Consider the following 22,184-nt stretch of genomic DNA (forward strand, 5'->3'; position numbering starts at 1 on the left):
TTCCGGTCGGGGAAGCAAACACGGTTTAGTCTCCACCGGGAAACGAGCTCCCAGCTTCCCTCCCCCCCCCCGCCCCCGACGGGCAGCGGGTCCCGAGGCGGGGCCACGGCCACGCACAGCAGCGCGGACATGTACCCGCTAAGTATGTTCAAAAAAAGGCCGCATATGGAGGAGGGAGTCGGGCCGGGGACCGGCGCGGGGACCGGGGCTCAGGAGATCCGCATTAAGGCTTCAGCGAACCCGCAAAACGGAGGGGGTCGGGCCTTTAGACTGACAGGATTAACGGGCGGGATATCGTCTCCGGAACAGAAGGCGGCGGTAATGCGCCGGTTACCGACCGCCGTTAACACGCAAGACCGTGTCCCCCCCCCCCCCAAATGTATTGAGTCAACCGAGGGTTTTGTGGCGGTGGCCTCCTTCACGTTCCATCATTCCAAAGACAAATGATACGAATCAAACACTTTTCATTTAAAACAAAAGTTTATTTAACTTTTTTTTTCCTCTGTATAATTTCATTATAATAAGACACTTCTCTGCTTGTACATTGCTCCCTTGAACTTAAAAAAAAAAAAAAAAAAAAAAAAAGAAAATGGCAACATTTGTTTGTGGGAATGTAAGTTGGGGTAGACAAAACTTAGATACATACCAATATACATACATGTGTTCCATTAATAAACCATAAATGCTAGAACAGCTTGAACCACTCCAGGTACCTTGGTAATGCTGGAAATATAGTACAATCTTTTGAGTATTTCAGGAATACACTTGTTTTTTTTTTTTTTTCCTCTTAACGTGGGTACATACAAGATGCGCACATCAACATGAGAAGTTATGGAGGGATGAGGACTCTTTGAGCCAGTGTTAAGTGTACGGCTACCAATATAACAGATGCGGAGCGCTGCACCCATGGATGTGTTCAATTTGAAAAGTCACTGAAACACAAATATACCCACTTCTGTCTGCTTTCATGTCTATGATTAACTTCCAAAGGGGGGGAAAAAGGTGACTTTTTCATCGTATTCTTCATTTGGATTAATATATACAGACATTTGAATGTATATTTATGTGGATCTATGCAACAACAAAAAAAAAAAAAAAACTTCAGAAACATCCAAATAATATTTTTTTTTTTCTTTTTAAACAAAGTGTGGGCAAACAAGGCAGAGTGTTTGCCATTCACATTTTACCCTTTAGCCCCCACCCTTTCTGAAGTTATTTTAAACACGCAAGAAAATGCGCACGCACACACACACACGCGCACACACACACACACACACACACACACACACAAATGCCCTACTCACAACATCCAAGAGCCAATCTTAAAACTGCCATCGGTAAACAAACAAACCCCAACTTACAGCAGTGACAGATTTAATGCAGCTGAGAAAAAATGATGTTTTGTTCATCTTGGATGTTGCCCCCGTTAATATTTAAAATGTGTGCCATTTAGTGATGTGTGAAATATACAAGTGTAACTACGACGACTCCATTTACTGCAACACTCAATAGGTCAATATGATTAGTGGCGAGTAAATATCAGGACACCCTGTGCTGCGCGGCAGGCGACATTGGACGCTCAAGCCCCCACTTCAGCCAAGTCCTGAATTCAATTTGATTGGGTTTATGTGGTTCCCGTCATGAATACTCGCGCCCATCTTGGAGATGTATCCTAAAATACTTTCACGAACGAGGGGCCCATGCGGGTCCCACACTTCGTAAAAGGAGTAAGCTCGGGGGAACAGAGTTTACGCCCTTGCACACAAGACAGCAGGGGAGATATAAAAGTACAACACTGGCAGCCTATCTTAGTACTCTGGGCCCAGACAGAATACCAGTGCTGCTGCTTCATGTGTAACTTAGCGCAATAAGAACACAAACACACGCACGCACACACACACGCACACACACACGCACACACACACACCATGGGTTTTGTTAATCTACAAGGAGTGCTTATTAGAGTGTATTCAATTATCTATAGGAGCATAAACCATTCTCTGAAAGTAAATATATCATCAAACATTTGTCTTTACTTCTACAATGACCTACATTTCATTGAACTCATTTCCCACTAAGAAGGAAAGTATCTTTGATGAAGAAAAATACATTTCCATAAAAATAGAAGTCAATGACGAAACAATGGTTGTTAAAATAAAGCCACCATGCTATCAATTCAATCATTTTAGGGTAAACAAATTCAATAAAGAAAAAGGAAAGAAATCTTTCTTCCCGGGAAACCTCCACTATTCTGCAGTGTGCAGAGCTTTTGCATGTAAAGAGTATGCTACCATGAAGCTTAAAAAGCCTCTATTCCCAAATAGAACCAACCAATAGCATCGAAAAGTAGTAGAGGTGGTAAAAAACAAAACAATGAAAAACAAAACAAAAAAACCCCACTGTATTTTAACAAGCAGCAAAACATTTATATTAGAAACAAATGAGCAGGTGAGCAGTTGTACTTCAATGGGTCTATTATCACAGTAATGAGATGTACTTTTTTTTTTAAAAATTGAAAACTAGGGGACGCGGGTGTGGGTGTGGGTGGGGGGCTGGTATTAAAAAATTATTTAAATGATCTGCTTTGATGAAGAGAGAAAAAAAAAAAAAATACACTCCTAATATTTTGCCCCCCAAAATGTTAAGAGTGAGGTTGAAACAGTACTGACAAATAAAGGCAGAAAATAAAGAAAGATGAATGGGCTATTTGTTCTCATTAAAATCAAAAAGCTTGCTCTCCATCCCTTTGTGGAGGGTGGATAAAGCAAAACAGCACTACTGTGGTACTGCGCTACCAAAGTGTGGTAGAAAATACATAATTACATAAATATAAACAAAATGAAGTCAGCCTACTTCACCGGTTCAAGCCCAAAACTTTGCAGTTTTTAACTGCTTCCGCTTGAAGATGTCATATTGTGCTTGTATGCAAGTGGGTGTGTTTGCTCTTTGTGTGTGTGTGTCTTCAGTCAAAATTCCCGCATCCATGAGAGAACCACGTGCCTGCTGAATCCGAATCGGGTGCGATCCTTGGTAGAGGGTGGGATAGTTTACAATGACGGACGGTGGACAGCAGATGGAAAAGGGCGTGGAGGAGTGGGCGTCCGAGGTAAACGTGTGCCCCTCCTCGATATACAATGCGCTAATGTGTGAAGGGGTGATGTTCTAAGAGATAAAAGACTGAGTGGGGGGGTGGGGGTAAAAAAAATGTATGAGGGTGTGTGTTTGGGATGGGGTGCTGTTCTAAATTGTTTTGAAATCACTTCCTATTTTTGGGAGAGGGCCAGTTGCCACGCCGCTCGCCACGGTTACCTCCTCCGTTGCCCATTCCTCCTGTGCCCCCACCTGGCGGGCCACGGGGGCCTCTCCCACCCCCTCCTCCACCACCACCTCCTCCACCACCACCACCTCCTCCCCCTCCTCCAACATTGACTCTCCGGTTCTGACGCTCCATTCCAGGCCGCTGGCTGGAGAAGCTTCTTTTGTTAGCCAAGGACTCTTTCCCCGTGAGCTCTCTTTCTACCACTGCGCCTCCCCCGCCGCCGCTGCCACCGCCACCACCACCACCACCACCACCACCACTACTACCGCCCCCTCCTCCTCTACCCAGGTGATTGTGGTGGTGATGAGAAGAAAAGGCCTTCCCTCCTCCCTCTCTCTCGCGGAACTCTGTGAAGTCACTGCTCTCCGAGGCGGTCTCCCATTCCTCGTTGGCCTGGTCTGAGTTCTGGTTGGAAAAGTCCGGGGACTTGGCTCCGTGGTTGTGATGGTGTTGTGAGTGGCTCTGCGCTGAGTTTCCTTGGTTGTAGTGATGGTGGTGGTGGCTGTTTGCGTTGCCAAGATGCCCTCCACCGCCGCCGCCGCCGCTGTTGTTGTTATTATTGGTCATTAGTGGCGTGCTATGATTGGCGTTCTGGACATTGATCGTCGTGGCAGCGCTCATGGGAGCACCGTCACTGTCCTGAACCGAATTCAGCGATGGGGAAGAGGGCCTTCCTCCCCCAATGACCCCCACTCCTCCGTTGATGCGAGCAGCGTTTTCCCTCTCCTTCAGGCGGCGAAACCGAGGGGGCTTGTCCTGCTGGTGTTGGGAACGCCCATGGCGACGACGTCGAGGTGGTCGCTCAAAGTCAGCAGGAGGGAACCCTCGGCTGCCAGAGAGGGGGGGTGCGTTAGGCCCTCCAGAGTTTGACATGGAGTTGGCTGCTGACTGCGGGGCCATAGCCCCTCCGTTTTCAGCAGGACCTTGAATGGCTGGAGTCGGCGCTGGTGGAGGTGGGTTGGCTCCCTGACTCTGGGCCAAGTTTCCATCGGGTGCTTTGTCCTTCTCTCTCTTCTCTGCATTGCCTCCTCCACGACTTGATTCTTTGGGGCCAGAGCACGACGCCCCGGCCTGCTGCTTTCTGGTTGGGGCCGAGGACTTTGAAGACCAGCTGTGCGAGGCTGAGCTCGCTCCGGGCCTGTGACCCCCTGCCACCCCTCCTGCACTGCCACTGCTCCGGTAAATGCTGCCACCTCCACTGCCTCCCCCTCTGCCCCTTCTGGAGGGTACACCCCTGGGAGTGAAGACCCTGGCCTGGGACGATCTGGGTGGGATGGAAGAAGTAACACTGCTGCTGGCGAGGTTGTCAGAGCCATTCTTTGCCTTCGTTTGCGGCTTGCGAGCCTCTTCCTTGTCAGACTGGCCGAGGTCACTGGCGGCACTCTCGCTCCCGGTCTCTGAGCCTCTCTGCCTCCTCCTCTTGGGGATCTCCTCATACTCCGAGCCCTCGCTGCGGGTTTCACTGCGGTTGCGTGCGCGGGCAGGGTTGTGCTGGGAACGGTCCTGGCCGTGTCTGCCACCGGCACTCTCGCCCTTGAACTCCTGGTGATAACCGCTCGGCGCAGACGAGCGGTAGTCTCTGCCACTTCTTCCACCCATCCTGCCCCGACTGCTGCTACTGGGCCCAGCTCCGGCCGTGTAGGTGCCTCGATAACCACGACCACGGGCGTAGAACTCCCCGCCTCGTCCGCGGCTAGCTCTGCTGCCTCTCGTGGAGACACCGTGGTGGTAGGAGACGCCGCCGCTTCTTTCAAAGGAGCGTTCTCGCTCCTTCCTGGAGGGGCCGGAGAATCCTGACGATGGTGCGTCTGCATCTTTTGGCCCTCTGCCTGACCCTCCTCCGCCCCCCCCAACAGAGCGTTCCTTGCCTCCGTTCCTGGGCTTGGCTATCTGAGCGCCTTCCTCTTTACCGGCTGCAGCAGAAGAGTTCTGCGACGCGGAGGCGGCTTCCTGCTTGGTGATGGAGGACTGTCCGCCTTCTTGCTCCTTGTCTTTACCAGAACTGTTTTTCTCTCCGTCTCTCTCCCCTCCTCTCTTTATGTCCTTCAACACCGGCTTCTTGATGGGGCCCGCCCTCTTGTTAGCATTGCCGCCTCCCGGCTGGTTGGACGCTTTGTGGTCTGACGACATATTGGTGGAGTCGTCTCCTCCACGTGAGTTGCTTCCACCTGCTCCCATATTGTTGGCCCTCCGGCCGTGTGAGGAGCCGCCACCTGTACTACTGCTGCTGGGTCGTGGGCCCCATTGGGTCTCTGTCTTGTGTTCCCGCCCCCCTCTTTGGTTAACCTTCTGGTGGGGGTGCTGCTGATGGGGCTGAGTATGGCTGCCATGTTGGGAAGGATGTTGACCGGAAGCCATGGAGGAGTGAGGGGCGTACTGCTGGCCTGGTTTATCCTGTTTAACATGGGCACCGCCTCCTCGTTCGGGAGCGCCATGCCCAGTGCCGGGATGGGCCTCCCTCTGGGCGGGGAGGTGTTGCAGGGTGGCTTTAATGCCTCCATCTTCCCTGGCAGAGGAAGAGGAGGAGGATGAGGAGCAGGATGAGGAGAGTACAGGTGGATGAAGCGGTGGTGAAGGGTCACTCTTCTTGTTGGGCGCTTCACCCCCCCTGTCGCGACCATTTTCAGGCTTGTGGGGATGGAGGGGGAATTGGGATTGATGGGGGTGGTGGCTGTGATGGTGGTGGTGAGAGTTGCTCTCGATGGGGGAGAGGTCTGCTCGGCCGTTGCGGTCATAATGAGGGTGGGGGGCTCCCCAAATCTGGCCTTGCTGGGAGCCACGTGAGGGGCCTTCATCCTGATGTGTGAAGCCCTGTGGCTGCCCGCCTCGCTCACCTCCCCTCTGCTGCTGCTGGTGGGCGGGCATCCTGGCACCCTGGTCAGGAAAGTTGCTATAGTTGCCCCGTCCACCCATATAATGATGTGGGTGGTGGCTGCCTCCCTGGCCCCCGACCTGTGTGCCCACAGCGGGTGGGGTCTGATTAGAGGGACCAGAGCTGGAGCTGGGCTGCTGGACCGGGCCCAGACCCCCCTCTCTCATGCGGTGTGGGGGGGTGTCACTCCTACGATAAAGAACACGCAATTAGGTGGAGTAACGTAAATGCATAGGAAACACTGTTTGAATGGTTAAAATAGTTCACAGTTCAATCACAGTTCTAAAACGATATTAAACTCAATGTAACCTTCACGACGAAACAAACGGTCATGTTTGACATCCGTACCTGGGCCTCTTGGCCACATCATCTTCCTCCAACATCTGTTTCTGCCTCAGCGGCGAGGTGAGCCCACGACCCTCTCCTCCCGCAGGGAATACCTCTGGCCCCCAGGTGAGCTTCGGATCCATTGGGGGGGTCCCGCGGTGGGAATGCCCTGGATGCTGCTGCCTGTCAAAAGGATCCGACCCGGAGCCGCCCGAATCAGACCGCTCCCGTCCAATGAGGCCTGGAACAGTGAAGGAGTGCGATAATAAAATAGTTAAAAACAATTGTCTCGTGGGGGAGAAAAATCTCATCTCAAACAACACTTCTGCATAGCTGAACGATTAATAGTTCTTCAGGGGTGGGAAAAAAACCCCGCAGTGTTAAAATGAATGCTATCGTTTCTAAAACAGTGACGCTCAGCGTACCAGAGGGGTGCATGCTGGCAGGGTAGTAGTCCATTGGTGGCGGACGGCCCTGCATCATGCGGGGGTCCATGTAGGGCATTATCATCCAGCGGGGGTCAAAGTTCATCGGCAGAGGTGGCGGTCGACCCATGTTGCTGGGCTGGTACAGTGGCCCTCCCTGCTTTGGTCCTGGAGCAGGCTGGGGGGTGGAGCCTGGGGAGGGACCTTGTGGAGCCTGTGGCTGGGGGGGCAGCTGGCTTTGGGACGCTTGGCTGTGCTGCTGCTGCCACTGCTGCTGCTGCTTTAGGAGCTGCTCCTAATGACAGACAGAAAAAGGAAGACGGAGTATTGAGAATTTATGACGGAATCATCAGAAAGCAAACTACATAAAAGTGAAGCTAGTGCTGATAGAAAGTTCCCCAAGAGGAGCCGGTTTATTATTTAGCCATCCATTGACTGAACAACTTCTCTCCCCGAGGCATTTATTTGCAAACGTCGTGAAATATGGATGTGCTTCAAATTTCTGGATGCAGACCTGCCAACCTTGAGAAAATATTTTGAGTACCGAGGCTAAATACATCGCATGCAAGCTACTAGGGCTAACTATGTATACAAATACCTCATGAGGATGTACCCCTTGAAATGTGTCATCTCGTCAAGTTACCGAACCTGTCTATCAACTAGAAATGCAATGATTGCGACTTATTTGGCCGCTTTGATTTCTGATATATTTTTATTTTTTTTATTTGCCGATTACAATCTTCATTTATTTGTATGTTCATAATAAAAACAGACTATGAAATATATTTTACATTGTTGTCAAAATGCGTGCAGGTTGGCAGCTCTGTGAATGTGTGTCTAAATTAGTCCAGTGGAATATTCAGTCTTAACAAAATGTCAAACTCACATATTTTTGGTTCAGATGCTTAACGATAAAAAAATACACAAACCTGTTGCTGTCTCTGGAAGCGCGGCGGAAGTGACTTGTGGTACTTTGAGTATCCTTGGCCAGGGGGGCCGCTAGCTTGGCGACTCGCTCCACCTCCCACATTGTCAACCTTCACCAGATCCGCTCCCCCAGCTCCTGCGGTTGCGGGTAATGCGGCTGCGGCTGCTGTTGCTGCTGCTGCTGCTGCTGTTGCTGCTGCTGCTGTTACTGCTGCTGCTGCAGGTCGGACATGAGTGCCACCCACAGCCTCATCCTTACTCTCCCCCTGTGAGGGAGTCTCCAGGGGTGGTTGTTGCGGTTGGGGCACAGGTGGCTGTGGACTGGGCTGTGCATCTAAAAAATTAAGTGCATAAAGTAAAATCAGCCAATGTATTGTTACCGAGTATATGGTGTTGAGTTGCAACAGAAATTAAATGACAATTAAATGCAAATATATGGCTTTAACAGGATAATCAATAAAAATAAATACCAATAGAAACTGAGAATGAATTGGGAGTGACTTTCGGGGTCTTTACTACTCAGCACTGGGGCTGAATGATTCATCAAATGAACCGACGTCGCAATTTCACAGAATGCAATTTTCAAATCACAAGGCTGCGATGACAAAAAAACAAACAAAAAAAAAAAAAACCCCGTTGTCATACAAAGTACTCCTCACCTAACAAGAGTTCCGTTCCTACGAACAGGAAGTTAAGCAAACTTGCTCATAAGCGAGGACCCGTGTAATTTCATGGTAAGGGGGCGTGACCAGTAGTTCACTGAATACTGACAGACTGCGGGAACGACGCGCGCCGTGAAACTGTACGCAGTGCACAATACAGACTGGTCGAAGAGCTGCTCATAAGGCCAAATGTTGGTTAAACAGGTAGGTCGAGGGGATTGATCAGGGTGCATTGTGTGCAACTGTCTCCCTCTTAGATGGCACAGATGATGCGCGATGGGTGCGCCAGAACAATGTTGTTATTTAACGTCTCCTAATGGAATGAAACCGTGAGTAATGGGGACACTTTCTCCATGCCTCCTGATCGTTGCAGCGCTGCCCCCTGGTGAGACCCGGCGCTATGCCCCGGGCCACGGTGCACTGTAAGTGAGGCTGGCAGAGTCCGGAACACCTGCAGAGTCTGGACGGAGCCTCTTCCAGAATAATGCGTTTCGTTTTTTTACCTTTTTATTTTTATTTTAATGAGCATGAAGCTGTCCCTGTGCACAGTGAGCGGCACTCTGTATGTGGACGAATGGTCACATTTTAATAAAAAAAATAACACATTCCTGCTGAAACACTGCATATTTTTGGAATGTTCATTTTCAGATTTGAACAATAACAAGGCTTGAAGTCAAATCAATGAGTCAGTATTCTGTGATTGAAGGTGTTTCTTTTTGTAAATCAATAGTTAAATAAAAACATGTGATTCATATAATTTCATCATAACACGTAGGCCTGGCCGACGGGAAAGAACAGCTTATATGTTGACTATATTCAATGCTGTGTTGGTCATACTATAGAATGATTTATTACTTATGTTTAGTGAAAAATACAGAAGATAACTAAAAAAAATATTTGCATACTATATATATATATATATATATATATATATATTTTTTTTTTTTTTTATTATTTATTTATTTATATCTCGAAATTAGATTATTTTCCGAAATCGTTCAGCCCTACTCAGCACACATTTTATATGACCCCTATCTATAATTTCAGGTTTTGGACATTTTTAAACAGAGAAACCTTCCTTAAATTATTTCCTGGTTCAACTGACAACTAGGGTAACACATTTTTGTCAAAGTTACTTAATTTTGCCATATTTTTTCTTAATTAATTTGATAAGACAGATGTACCATTCCTTTAACTTGGCAGTTCACAGCGGTACAAGGAGATAATTCTAAGTTTCTCACCATATCGCTCCAATTCTCCAAAATGTCAAAAATAAGAGACAATATTAAAGATATAAAAATGTGAGCCACAATCAGGAAAAAAAAGTGTTACAGGCTAATATGACCGGTATGGTTAAGACTGTGTCAAGATGGCTAAAATAATTTTAACAACAAATTGGCGCTCACCAGCACTCGAGTCATAGCTGCTGTTGCTGCTAGCCCGCTGCCTCTCGGGGGCTCCAGAGCCCGGCCCCGGCTGAACACTTAACAGGGGGGGTTCCTCGGGGTCCAAGCAAGGCGATGGGGGCTGGCTGATGTTTGGAGAGGAGGCCGAAGCAGACAGGGAGGGGCTTGGGCTAACTGCTGTGGCGGCCGTAGAGTTTCCATCCAGGCTGGAGGCTTTACTACCACTGCCGCTGCCCTGTTGCTGCTGCTGCTGCTGCTGCTGCTGCTGCTGCTGTTGCTGCTGCTGCTTCTCATCCAGCCTCTGCTGCTGCTGCTGCTGCTGTTGCTGTTGCTGTTGCTGCTGTTGCTGCTGCTGCTTCTCATCCAGCCTCTGCTGCTTCTCATCCAGCCTCTTCAGCTTCTCGGCACAGGCTGCACGTCGCTCTTCCTCCATTCGTCGCTCCTCCTCTTCACGGCGGCGCCGGGCACGCTCCACAGCAGCAGAGATCTCGGTGGAAGACTGCTTCCTGCGCTGACGCCAGGTCTCGTCCTCGTCTTCCCCCTGAGGACCCGGAGTCAGCAGGCCGGCCTGGGGAGGAGGGGTGGGGCCTCCCGTCGCTGGCTGGTGCTGTGAGGAGCCAGGCTTCCCGGGGCCACCCACTTGGTTAGGGGGGCGGTCCTGAGGTGACAGTAAGGATTTAATTTTTACATTCTAAAACCACGCTGGTCTTATGAGTCTGAAACTACAGGCCCCAGAAAAAGTGGGGAAAAAATACAGGACACCTTGTTTAACATAAAAAAGTGGCCCCCAGGTAATTTGAATTTGAGATCTTTGGCTTATCTAGTCATAGGAAAAGGAAAAATGAAATAATTGAGAAGGAAAGGCAAACCTAAAAATAACCACGTGGTTTATCTAAAAAGTCTAAATTTGGCAGTCGGTGATAATGTATCTTCAAGGCCCTATCCACAGATATCTACCTGTCGATAACAGGAGTAGGGCCCCTGTCCGAGGATTGGGCCAGGTGGGGGGGAGGGCTGCTCCCGAAGGCCACCCAGTCCAGGCCTGCACCCCTGTGTACAGGCAGTATGTTAGCCACGTAAGGCACTATACCGAGAGACAAACACGTGGCAATGCATCGTCCCTCAATAGCAAGTTTGGATTTCCTAACCTTTCAGACATTAGACACCTCGAGGCATGTCCATTTCCTGTTTAGCCAAAAGCCCTGAAAGGTTATTCACTCTACCTGGTAGTTTGAGGGGGGTGCTCCCTGCCCTGTCCAGCTCCCGCCTCCCTCCTCGGCCCGTGCTGGCTTGCTGGAGGGCGGTGCAGGGCTGTCGTCAACATTGGAGGGAGGGGTGCGGCGTGTGTCGCCTCCGCTGTCGGAGGCGTGAGAGCGAGCGGTCACGGTTGGGGGGACATCCTGTGACCTCTGTGGCTCGCTGAGGGGGGAGGAGGAAATACAAGAAGTCAGGAATACTCTCAAATATTTATCCATAACGCATATTGATATGCATATGGGAGATATACGGTCATTTAAATGTAGGAAGCTGTGTACCGTGAGCCATTTTTGCTCTCATTCTTCTCTTCGTCACCCTCATCTTCTCCTTCATCGTCGCTGAACTTCAACTTAGCGGAGTAATCAATCTCCTCATGTGGTCCTGTTCAAAAAGCAGATACAACAGACTCAGATATGGAGGAGCACATCTGAATGTATCAGCAGATATCAAGCTCACCCCCACTAGCAAAATCATCACCCTGTAAATCATTTAATGGTGTTGCATGCCAAATGATCACACGCAGCACTTGGCTATGGAGTATACGTTGGAGTACTTCCACCTCATGAAAAATTAATGGCTGTGGGTTCTGACGATGATTTGTGAGGAAAGAAGACCCTGGAAAATCACTAGTAAGGCATTTATGCGCTCTTCCCGAAATTATAAAACGCCTTCTCAGTATGAACACTGCGCATTTCATTCTTAGTTTCAAGAATGTAATGTCAACAACCAAATGCAGACAAGTGATAGTTCCAATACTCCTGACTGGTTCCCATAAATTTGTTCTGATGTTTTGTTTTCACCCTTCATTATTTAATGAGGCAGTCAACTTAATAGGAATTCTTTAAACAACTAATTCTGTCTGCATCTTGTTTGTGTATACACAACGAAAAGCCACAACATTGAAACCACTGACAGGTGAAGTGAATAACATTGATCATCTTGTTTCAATGGCATCTGCCAATATATAGGGCAGCAAGTGAACAGTCAATTCTTGAAGTTGATGTGTTGGAAGCAGGAAAAATGGACAAGCGTAAGGATCTGAGCTACTTTGACAAGGACCAAATTGTTGGCGAGACAACTGGGTCAGAGCATCTCCAGGTCTTGTGGGGTGTCCCCCATATGCAGTGGTTAGAACCTACCAAAAGCCCAGAGCATCACACTGCCTCTGCCGGCTTGCATTCCCATAGTGCATCCTGGTGCCATCTCAAGGTAAACAATGCGCACACACACCCACCGATCCACAGGACGTAAAAGAAAACATCAGACCAGGCCGCCTTCTTCCATTGCTCCATGGTTCACTTCAGACGCTCACATGCCCATTGTTGACGCTTTCTGCGATGAGGGGTCAGCATGGGCACTCTGACTGGTCTGCGGCTGCACAGCCCCATACGCAGCAAGCTGTGATGCACTGTGTGTTCTGACACCTTTCTATCACTGCAGCATTAACTTTCTCACCAGTTTGTGCTAAAGTAGCTCTTCTGTGGGATCGGACCAGACAGGCTGACTTCACTCACAACGCACATCAATGAGGTCCATGACCCTGTCGCCGGTTAACCGGTTGTCCTTCCTTTGACTTTCCCATTTTCCCTGCTTTCAACAAATCAACTTCAAGAACTGACTGTTCACTTGCTGCCTAATACATCCCACCCCTTGACAGGTGCCATTGAAACAAGATGAGCAATGTTATTCACTTCACCTGTCAGTGATTTTTTTTTTCCCTACTGCAATAGGAATACAGTAATTTATTCTCCACAGCTCCTCGATTAAGCCTATGAGCTGAATGTGCCCAGGGCTCAAAAAAGGAATTGATGATGACATTTGGATAAAAAAAATTATATTACAATATTTTTCACAACTCACTGAAATGGCAATTTTAAAAACTGCATTTTAAAGTTGAAATAGGAACTATCTTTTTAATTATTACCGTTATAGAAAGATATAGTTGAATTTTAATTTACTCAACACACACTAAAGTATATTTTCAAGTAGTCAAAACAAAGCAAAACAAGGACATTTAAAAGATCCATGGGAGGAGGTGGCAATCGCTCATTTGTTTAGTTTACTAAAAACACCAGTCATAAAAAAAAGTTGAAGGTTATAAAAAGGACATAGAATAATTTTAATGTATTTTATCATGTTCCCAGAGAAGCAAGATGAGAAGCTTGGAAGTTTTATTAAATCTATTTCTCCTTCCAACATGTCCCAAAAATCCCCCAGATTCTGAAGCTGCAATTCATGAGGAAGGCTAAGCACTGAATTAAGACGGACATATTCATTGTTTGTCATATTTTTTTTCTAAATTTGCCACAGTGAAATTGCAATACTACATTCTGAACCTTCAATCTGAATGTACATTACACTTGAAATTAAAATGTAATAGTGTAATGAAAATGGATCCATACACAAACTTAAACATTCAAGCAATTCATTCATACACTTTCTCACCTGCCCAGCCCTCGTCTCCATCGTGGTCCAGCTCGTCCAGCTCCTTCAGGTCGTCCTGCTTCAGGATGGACGGGCGCTTCACCACCTCTCCACCGCCACGCGGACCACCCTGGGGCCTTCCATCAGGACCACCCTGCCCACGAGAAAACCTGAAGACAAATGGCACAGTCAGGAATACGACGACAACTTTTTAAATTTTTTTATAAATATGAGCGAAAAAAGACTTTGCATCTTACCACAGTCCAGCTCAGTCAAAACAGCTTTATTGACGGTGCAATTTTTTGTTAAAGTTCTTCAAGTAATTTACCTGGGAGCAGCTCCTTCACCAGGTGTCGGGTACCTGTAGGGCCCCTGTGGGCCATAGGGGGGTGGAAAGGGCAAATACATCTAGGAGAGAAAGGGTAAGAAAACAAGAACAGAATCAGCTGCCAATTCCTCACACAGTAGGTACACTGACTGCCCAATCAGACCTTTCTTTGGTTTGAGCCTCTTTCTTCACTGAGGCAACTGATCTAAGATCATTATCACTCACTGACAAAATAGAATAATCGAACTTGGCAACCATTAGGTCAGTCTCGGCAACCAAAAGTTAAGTGTCAGGCCCTGTTGTCCTTCAAATAAACTTCCCAAAAAATAGTAACACTGATTATAAATAATGATGATGCATACACATTCATGTAAATAGGACTTTTGATATGACATGACTTTTTGTTTAGGTAGGCAACTTACAAAGGGAGGTATGATCCCTCTATATGCAGGGAAGCCTGGCCCCACAGGCGGCTGGGGCAGGGGCAGTGCGGGGCTGTGGGACAGGGGGTTCTGAGGGGGGACCTGGCCAGCTCCGGCCGCCCCCTCCATCACCAGAGCCCCGCCACTGCCACCCTCTGCTGCCCCCTCCCCAGACAGGGTGGGCGCCAGGCCACGGCCCCCACCGTCCCGCCAGCTCGTAACGTCTAAGGACAGAGTAACACAAGGAAGGATGTGGAGGTCAGAAAGGTTTATGGCCCTTAATGGAATGAAGTCATCCATGTAAAGCCATTACAATCAAAATATCGCAGATTACTCGCGCAGGGCCAGTTAAATATATTTCATTTAGAGCAAGAGACAGCAATAAAGAATATTTTAGAAATTTATTTTTCTGTCATGCAGCAGGCACTACTCACTTTGGGGGCGGAGGCTTGGTCCGGGCCCATACCACTGATCTGCAATGCCCTGTTCTCTGCCAGCTTTGTCCTGGTCGCCAGCCGCTTGCAGGGTGGGAAATTCCTCGCGAGAGAATGGCGACGGTTGGTTTGATCCCTTTCCACCTGTGACAATAGTACAAATGAAAATTGAGTCAAGACACAAAAGGGAAAACAATTCTAGAAAAGTCAAAACAAATGTAATGTTGAAAGAGAGAGACCCACCATCTCCTGGTACTCCATGTGTAACACTGGCCTGAGCCCAGGACCTTGCCCCTGCGGCCTGGGCTAAAGCCGGCGCCGGAGCCTGAAGCACAGAAACAGTAGCGCATTTGTCAACAACAGACATTCTATTCCTTCAAATATTAATACAATCATCCACTATGCAAAGTTGTTGTGCAATACTACTTGGCACCAGTTATTGTAATTTGATGCTAAGCCCATTTTTATGCTGCAGTGTGTGGCACAAATTGCATTGATAGTATCGAGAGCACAGAAACATTGTGCGCCATCCAATACCAGTGTAGTTCTACTCAACCCCAGAGGAAAAAATTATTCTACTGTTAGAATTGACGTCACTATTTTTGTGATATGAAGTTGCAGCATATAACCTTTAAGTTCGTATTTCCAATATGTATTTCATGAAAATTATATCAAAGACCAGAATTAAGCGGCAAAGCGGTGTCAATGTATGATATCAGTGCTGAAAGTGATACGACGCGAGACGTGTGTAGTTCTGACACAGCAGTTACCTCTGGAGCTGGGGGGGTTTTCGGGCGGGTCGGCGCAGGCGTCTGTGAAACCACAGGCTGCTGCAACTCCGGCTGCGGTGCTGACAATACATCGGTACTGTGGGAAGGTGCGAGAAGGAAAATTGAGAATGAACAAGAAAACATGGAACATCACATTTTATTTAGAACCGCTTTCTGCAATTGCCACAGTACATCCAAAGCATTTTTATATACTCTTAACTCTTGGAGGTGGGTAGGCTTGGGCGACGCTGCACAATTCAAATCGGCGATCGCTGGGGGGTAGCGATTGCCGAGAAATAAACATCCAGTTATTACCAAATTAAGTCCCATAGCAACGGAAAGCAACGGGGAGACGTGCGTGACGCAGCACGGGACAGTGGGGACACACGGGACGGAACGGGAGAGTCCCTTCCCTTGACTCAGTTCCGTTTAAAATTTTTGTTTCAAACAAGTCGGAAACAAATGAAAATAAATAGATCTCAAATAAAAAACAGAGGAAAACCGGTACGGGAGAACACAGCTTAATGTTGTCTGGAGGAATACATTTATTTTATTTTTTTAACTCAACCACAATTCTCTTGATACCCCCTTTCCACTGCGGACGGCGGCACGAAAATAGACAGGAAGGTCTCACAAAAAACCTGCAGCATATTTATTTTTATTTGCATGCTACGTCCACATACATCCTCTTTGTGCGGCAAAGTGAATGAGCTGGGTGTGCTGCTGCTCCGTCTGTCGCTCGCTGTCATTAATGTCATCGCGCAACATCTTTCTAGTCTCTTAAGTTAGTGTGGATAGAGCCATCCTAGACCTGATTTGTATGATATTGTCTTGAATATTTATTGTCCTGATATGACTAAATAAATTATCTCCTATATTGTATTGAAATGTATTATCTCTTGCATGTATGTCATTAAACCAGTATGTGAAGTATTTGTGTAGGCAGTGCACTTGCATTTGTTCCAGGGGTATCCTCATTGTGTATGTGCAATGAACATTCATAACGTTTAAGCTATATACTTTACGGGTCTGACCCATATTTCCTGTGACTGTACATATGAAGATATTCTAATCTCACTTTCTTCGCCTTTTTGCACCCGTGATTATGTTTCCAATTTAGCAAGAAAAAATATTGCAGAAAAGTTCTGAGTACTACGTGAAGTTCTTCATGAGCCCATTTCAGCTAGAAGTGAAGTATTTTGAAAGTGATTTTGCCATAGTAGGTCATGTTACTTGTGTGGCAGGATTTTGTACACTGAGTCACAATGTTTGAATAAGGTGTAACAGATTCAAGCTGTGCGTGTAGAGGTGGAGAAGGGATTTCTACCTCTTTGGGTCTGCTGCTTCCTGCTTGCTTGCCCATCCTGTGCCGTCTTTGGGAACAAGCGAGACGTTAGGGTCGTTGCCTTTGTTCTCTGCCTTCAGACTTGGCAGGTTGGCAGGGGGTGGCATACGCCGCGCGGACGCAACTTTACCAAGAGACTGCAGGCCATGGCGGGGGGGGACTGAGCAGGAAACAGGGGTTAAGAGAGGAAGAAGGAAGGACCGTCAGCACAGTGAGCCCACTGCAAAAACTTCAAACCACATTTCACTTGAAAGTGCGTCGATGGTATTAATGCCCAGCAGTATAAAAGCTTTCTCTGCAAGCACCCAGGAAGGTTAGGAGAGCTGGAACCGATCTGAGAAGGACAATCCGAATATAAATCCCTCATTCGTTTCTGTTGGTAGTGGTGCACAGTAGTGCGCGTCCTGACTGTGTGGCAGAGGGGATGTCTGTCATTTTCAAACAGGGACAGCTACTTAGATCTGGTGGTGAGCTTCTGAATAAAACATAGGAGAGGCTGGAGGGGCAACACTGAAGTTGAATTGTGCCCACAAGCAAGTCTCTGTTTCAAGGTTGAAAAAAACATTTGCTTTCTGGGTTCGCCCTGTTGCAATAATAATAGAAATCACGTGTTAACTTTTTTTCCCTACATGATGCTCACAATAGTTACGGGCTCTACCAGAAACCTATCAATAACAATGGAACAATGTCACACTTCTAAAGAAAGGCATGAGGACCAGCCAAATGAGGCTCCAGGCAACTGAGATTAGTGGCATACCATTCATGGGAAATCGGTAACGCATCTTTGGGGAAAACAGTCAGCTAATGTGTCAAAGCGCTCTGTGGCAGGAGACTATGCTGCACAGCCAGCGAATTTTAATCCCAAAGCCAGCGGCTGGTTCTAACTGCAGCCAGGGCCTGTATTCAAGCAAGTGACACAGCTATTAGCATTGCATCAACCTTCTCAACCTGGAAACTAGTCCTAACTGCGCCAGGATTTAGTAGAGGTCTGTCCTACCCCGTTAAGAGTGACCAGTTTTTTTATAGGAAAGTTGTGAAGTCACAAATACATCATAAGATATGACCCCCGGTTGTCATGGCTACCAGGTGTGTGTGTGTGTGTGTGTGTGTGTGTGTGTGTGGGGGCGACGTCATTATCTGTCACAAAAATGATTCCATCCAATGATTACATCTCTGACAAGTTTATTGTTGTCAAGCATTCCCAACACACCTCTCCTCCCCCAGAATGTGCGGGCTTGTCTGTGAAGTACATTAATAATTACAGCCGTGTTTGCTCAATTACATAATCTAAGATCCAGTGCCCATTCTGCAAAAACAACAAAAAGTTATTGTTTTTGTTTTTTTTTAACATTACTTTCCAAAAGCAGTGATTTGGGAACATCACTTCACATTGTGCTTACATTGCCAACGACAATACACACATTCAGTCTTTCCCCCACTGCTCAAGGTGAAGTAATGCAAAAAAACCAAACTGCAATTATGCATATCGCTGGTTGGGGCTGTGTCACATCGTAAAAAAAGACCCTTTTATCCTTCAGTCTTTAAACTTTTAGCACGCATAATGCTTGATGAATGCAGACCACACAGCTCATTTGCTTTTCAAGGCTATGACAGACAAACTTAACACAATTCTTATCAAAGGATGCCAAACGAATAATCTAACACACACACACAAAAATAGCACACTTTATAAAAGGGGAAAAATATTTTCTGATGATGTCAGATGATAAGGAAAAAAAATATATATATATATTTATTAATTTAGTATATACACCTAATTGAAATTTGCATTATTAGCCTGTGATGGGCGACCCTTAACAGCAACGAGAGTAGAACGGGAGAGAGAAGTCAAAGTTACTCACCAACAGGCTTTTGTGCTTCAAGGCTCTTTCCTTTGTATGTATCAAACAGGTTGAGAGACGCATACTTGGTTTTGCCATCCTTCCCCTTTGCAGTTTGCCCAGAGCGCTCTGACATTGCGCTGTCCGCTCATTGAGTATGGTGAGTCCTGAGACTGGGTGGGGAGGGGGGAGGGGAGATATTTGACACCAGGTATGAGTGGAAAGCCAGTCAATGTGCTCAAGTGCAAGTGCATGATCTCAACAACTTCTTGTGGTTTAACAGTGGCTTGCGTCCATTTGTAATGTTACATTGCCACCCTTAGGTTACCTAATGACCGGCTTTTAATGACATCAACATGACATCACAATGACATGCCAACGCACCCCAAAAAAAAAAAAAAAAAAAGATTCAAACAATTTACATATTCATGATTTGTACCGAGTAGTGCAATATGTCTGCTTTAGTCGTATCAAAGAGCGGCTACGCTTCACAACTTCTGGGTGTGTGACGTAAACACTCAATTTCAAACAGGTCCCACAGGCCTCGTACAGTGAATTACTGAACACCTTGTCACAGGGAACACGGCACAGAGGAAGAAATCTAAAATGTGGTTGCCATGGTGACACGTGAAAATGACATTCTTCTACTCCTTGCCTTGACAGGGGGTTGCCTCCATGGCAACCGCTTCACTTTAGCTTAGGCCCATTTTACAGCAAATCAATAAACGCACACTGGGCTGACATCTGCCCAAATCACACCTATCTAGACAGGACTCAAACCACACACACACACACACACACACACACACACACACACACACACCAACCAATATGTGCAATACATTTAGTACTCTGATTCCTATTTGTTGTTTTTTTTTCTATATATTTATAGTGCTTACCCTTATATGCTCTATTTTCTGCTGTCCCCTTTTTGCTGCTATAACAATGTAAATTTCCCCGTTGTGGGACTAATAAAGGTTTATCTTATCTTGAACATCAGTCCGTCTGCAGGCTCCCCGCAGCCACCACGAGACATGTTTACAAAGGCACAAACACACTTGTGCTCAGAAACATTGAAAGTAGTTTAATTCACTCATACTTTTGAACAGAAATGTGCTGATGCACATAGATATAGAAGGCCCAGGACTTGAAGGTGGCCAAATCAGACCATGCATCACATTTGTCCAAGTTCTCACTGTCGGCGGTTCTCAAAATGTGGTCAGGGGACCCCTCAGGGTTCCAAGAAGATGATGATTAATAGTTCAACTTCACCCTTGTTTCATTTACGACATCGGCACTATTATATAACATCGCTTTAAAAAATAATAATAATAATTTAATCCTAGTTTCGCTGTTATGCCCCTAACTTTAGTGTAGTTCTGCAACCACGTGCCACGGACACTTCTCAAATACCACTTTAAAAAAGGGGATATTAAGATCTTGCAAAAACGACCAGAATAGCAGCTCCGTGTCAATGACAACCAACTCGAGTTTCACTGTGAAAGCCAGAACTTTGAGTCAGCGGTGACAACGACAACAGCAACAACAAAAACCCCACAACAATACACGTGTGTAACGTGGTGTGTCGCGGGGTTATTTCGCCGTTTAAAGAACGCGCCATGTTGGAGGCAAATTTGATTTTTGTGGGGTGGGGGCTGACGAAACGTCGCGTCCGTCTGTGAAACGAGACGCAACACCTACATACGAGGAGCCTCCATGCGGGACAACAACAAACAATTACGCCGTTTACGTGTAAAACGGCCTCACGGCAGGGTCCCGGGTTCGAATCCGATTACCCGGGTGGGGAGGCCCTTTCTGAGCCCCCGGTGTCCCCGTGGGTTCCCGACCACGCTGAAGACACGGCGCGGTGGCGCGGTGACCCGGGGGCGGGCTGAGGTGGGCCGATCGATCACGACCCGAAACAAGACGGTCCACCGGTCCGGTTCGTGCGGTTCGAGCCCGGCGACAACCACCGTTCACCTCCGGAGCAGCGGGGCGCCGGCGCACTATTGTTTCCCCGATACAGTGTCTCCACGGGCCGATCCGATTAGAGAATGAGGTCGCAGGCTCCACGCTGGAGGATTAGCGGGCTGGCAGCTGCAGCAGCACGGAACCAAACCCCGGCCACTCGCCTTTTTTGGGGGGGTGGGGGCAGGGGTATCAAATGGTGAGCTTTGATTAAAAAAAACAAACAAACAAAAAAAAAAAACCCGGAGGTGGCTCGTGTTCGTTTTTAAATAAACCGATGGTTGTGGACGTTGCCGACGCGCATCGGTCCAGTGTTGCCCGGGTCTCTCGCTCCCTTCCCGGCTTAACACCCACCCCTGGCGGCTATGCCTTCGCGTGGCCCGCGGCCTTCCGCGGCCACAACGGCTGTCCGTCGCCACCGGCCGCTGGTTTTCACAAACTCGATCGGGCGATAGCGCCCCTCCGTCGCCGGGTTCCGATCGCCGGCGCAACCGCGGTGTCGGTTTACGGCGCCGGCAACGGCGAAACAACGCGGGGGGGGGGAGCGGTTCTGCTAGAGGGAACGAAACAAAATGGCGGCGGGGAGAGAGGCCTGGTCGGCCGGTTATCGGCCAAGCTAAAGGCTAACATGCACAACAAATACAGATAAACAAGGGCCCGCAACACACACACACACACACACACACACACACACACACACACACGGGGAACCCTGCTCGAACAAAAAGCTTATTTTTAAACAATTATAGTTAAACACGGTGCTGCGGCTACTGGGGAGATGCGCCCGGAGTCGGTAGGGGCGACCGGTCGAGACTTCGCACGAAGGAGCGGTTCCAGTCCAAACAAATCAGACCCGGTCCGAACGTTTAAAATGTCACTCCCCGGTGCCTTTGAGTTGATCTCGAGAAACGTGGTTGTTATTCCACTGACCTGCCGGCGTCCCGATTGGTTCCCAGGTTCTACTGCAGGATAACGAGGTGCGCTGCCGATGTGCCAGCCCGGCTAAATGCTAACCATCGAGGTTCCACCACAGGGTGAGGTTAGCTCTTCGAGCGGAGCTGACCGCCGACGTTCTACCGCAGGGTGATGCGGTTAGACACGCGAACCGCCGACTACCGAGAACTACCGATGTGCCACTGCGGAGTGATGCGACGAGCCCTGCTGCACCGGCCGAGCTGACCGCTCGCCACCGACGTTCGAGCGCAGGATAACGAGTTCAACTCTGCTACGCTACCTGAGCTAACTGCTAACCGCGGAGCAAGGCTAGCGTCGGGGGCTATCCGCACCGAGAGGATCCGATTGTTCGCTGACCATAAAGCCACGAGTATTGAGGGTCGAGGCGGTCGGGTGGAGGGTGCTAGTTGCATTAGCACACAACGAGGCTGCTTACTTGTACTCCTTTCTTTTTGTCCAAAAAAATGAAAAAGAAAAACGCGAGAATGGGGCTCGATCCGTCG

At 47.9% G+C, this 22,184-nt stretch overlaps 1 protein-coding gene across 1 annotated transcript; it reads right to left on the reverse strand.

Moving 5' to 3' along the window:
* Positions 1-480: 480 nt before the first annotated feature.
* Positions 481-22,184, reverse strand: prrc2a (proline-rich coiled-coil 2A). The gene is made up of 18 exons (XM_080007844.1): positions 22,118-22,184; positions 18,781-18,932; positions 16,901-17,078; positions 15,574-15,670; positions 15,047-15,128; positions 14,804-14,947; positions 14,370-14,593; positions 13,948-14,027; positions 13,641-13,789; positions 11,474-11,576; positions 11,162-11,357; positions 10,896-10,988; positions 9,939-10,596; positions 8,080-8,204; positions 7,873-7,980; positions 6,944-7,238; positions 6,540-6,759; positions 481-6,380 (listed from the first exon to the last, which is right to left on the reverse strand). Exons 2-18 carry the CDS (start codon positions 18,893-18,895, stop codon positions 3,257-3,259), a joined length of 5,991 nt encoding a protein of 1,996 aa, XP_079863970.1. The 5' UTR covers positions 18,896-18,932; positions 22,118-22,184; the 3' UTR covers positions 481-3,256.

This window comes from Zeus faber, assembly GCF_960531495.2.
Source record: "Zeus faber genome assembly, chromosome: 1".
In the NCBI taxonomy this organism is placed as follows: domain Eukaryota; kingdom Metazoa; phylum Chordata; class Actinopteri; order Zeiformes; family Zeidae; genus Zeus; species Zeus faber.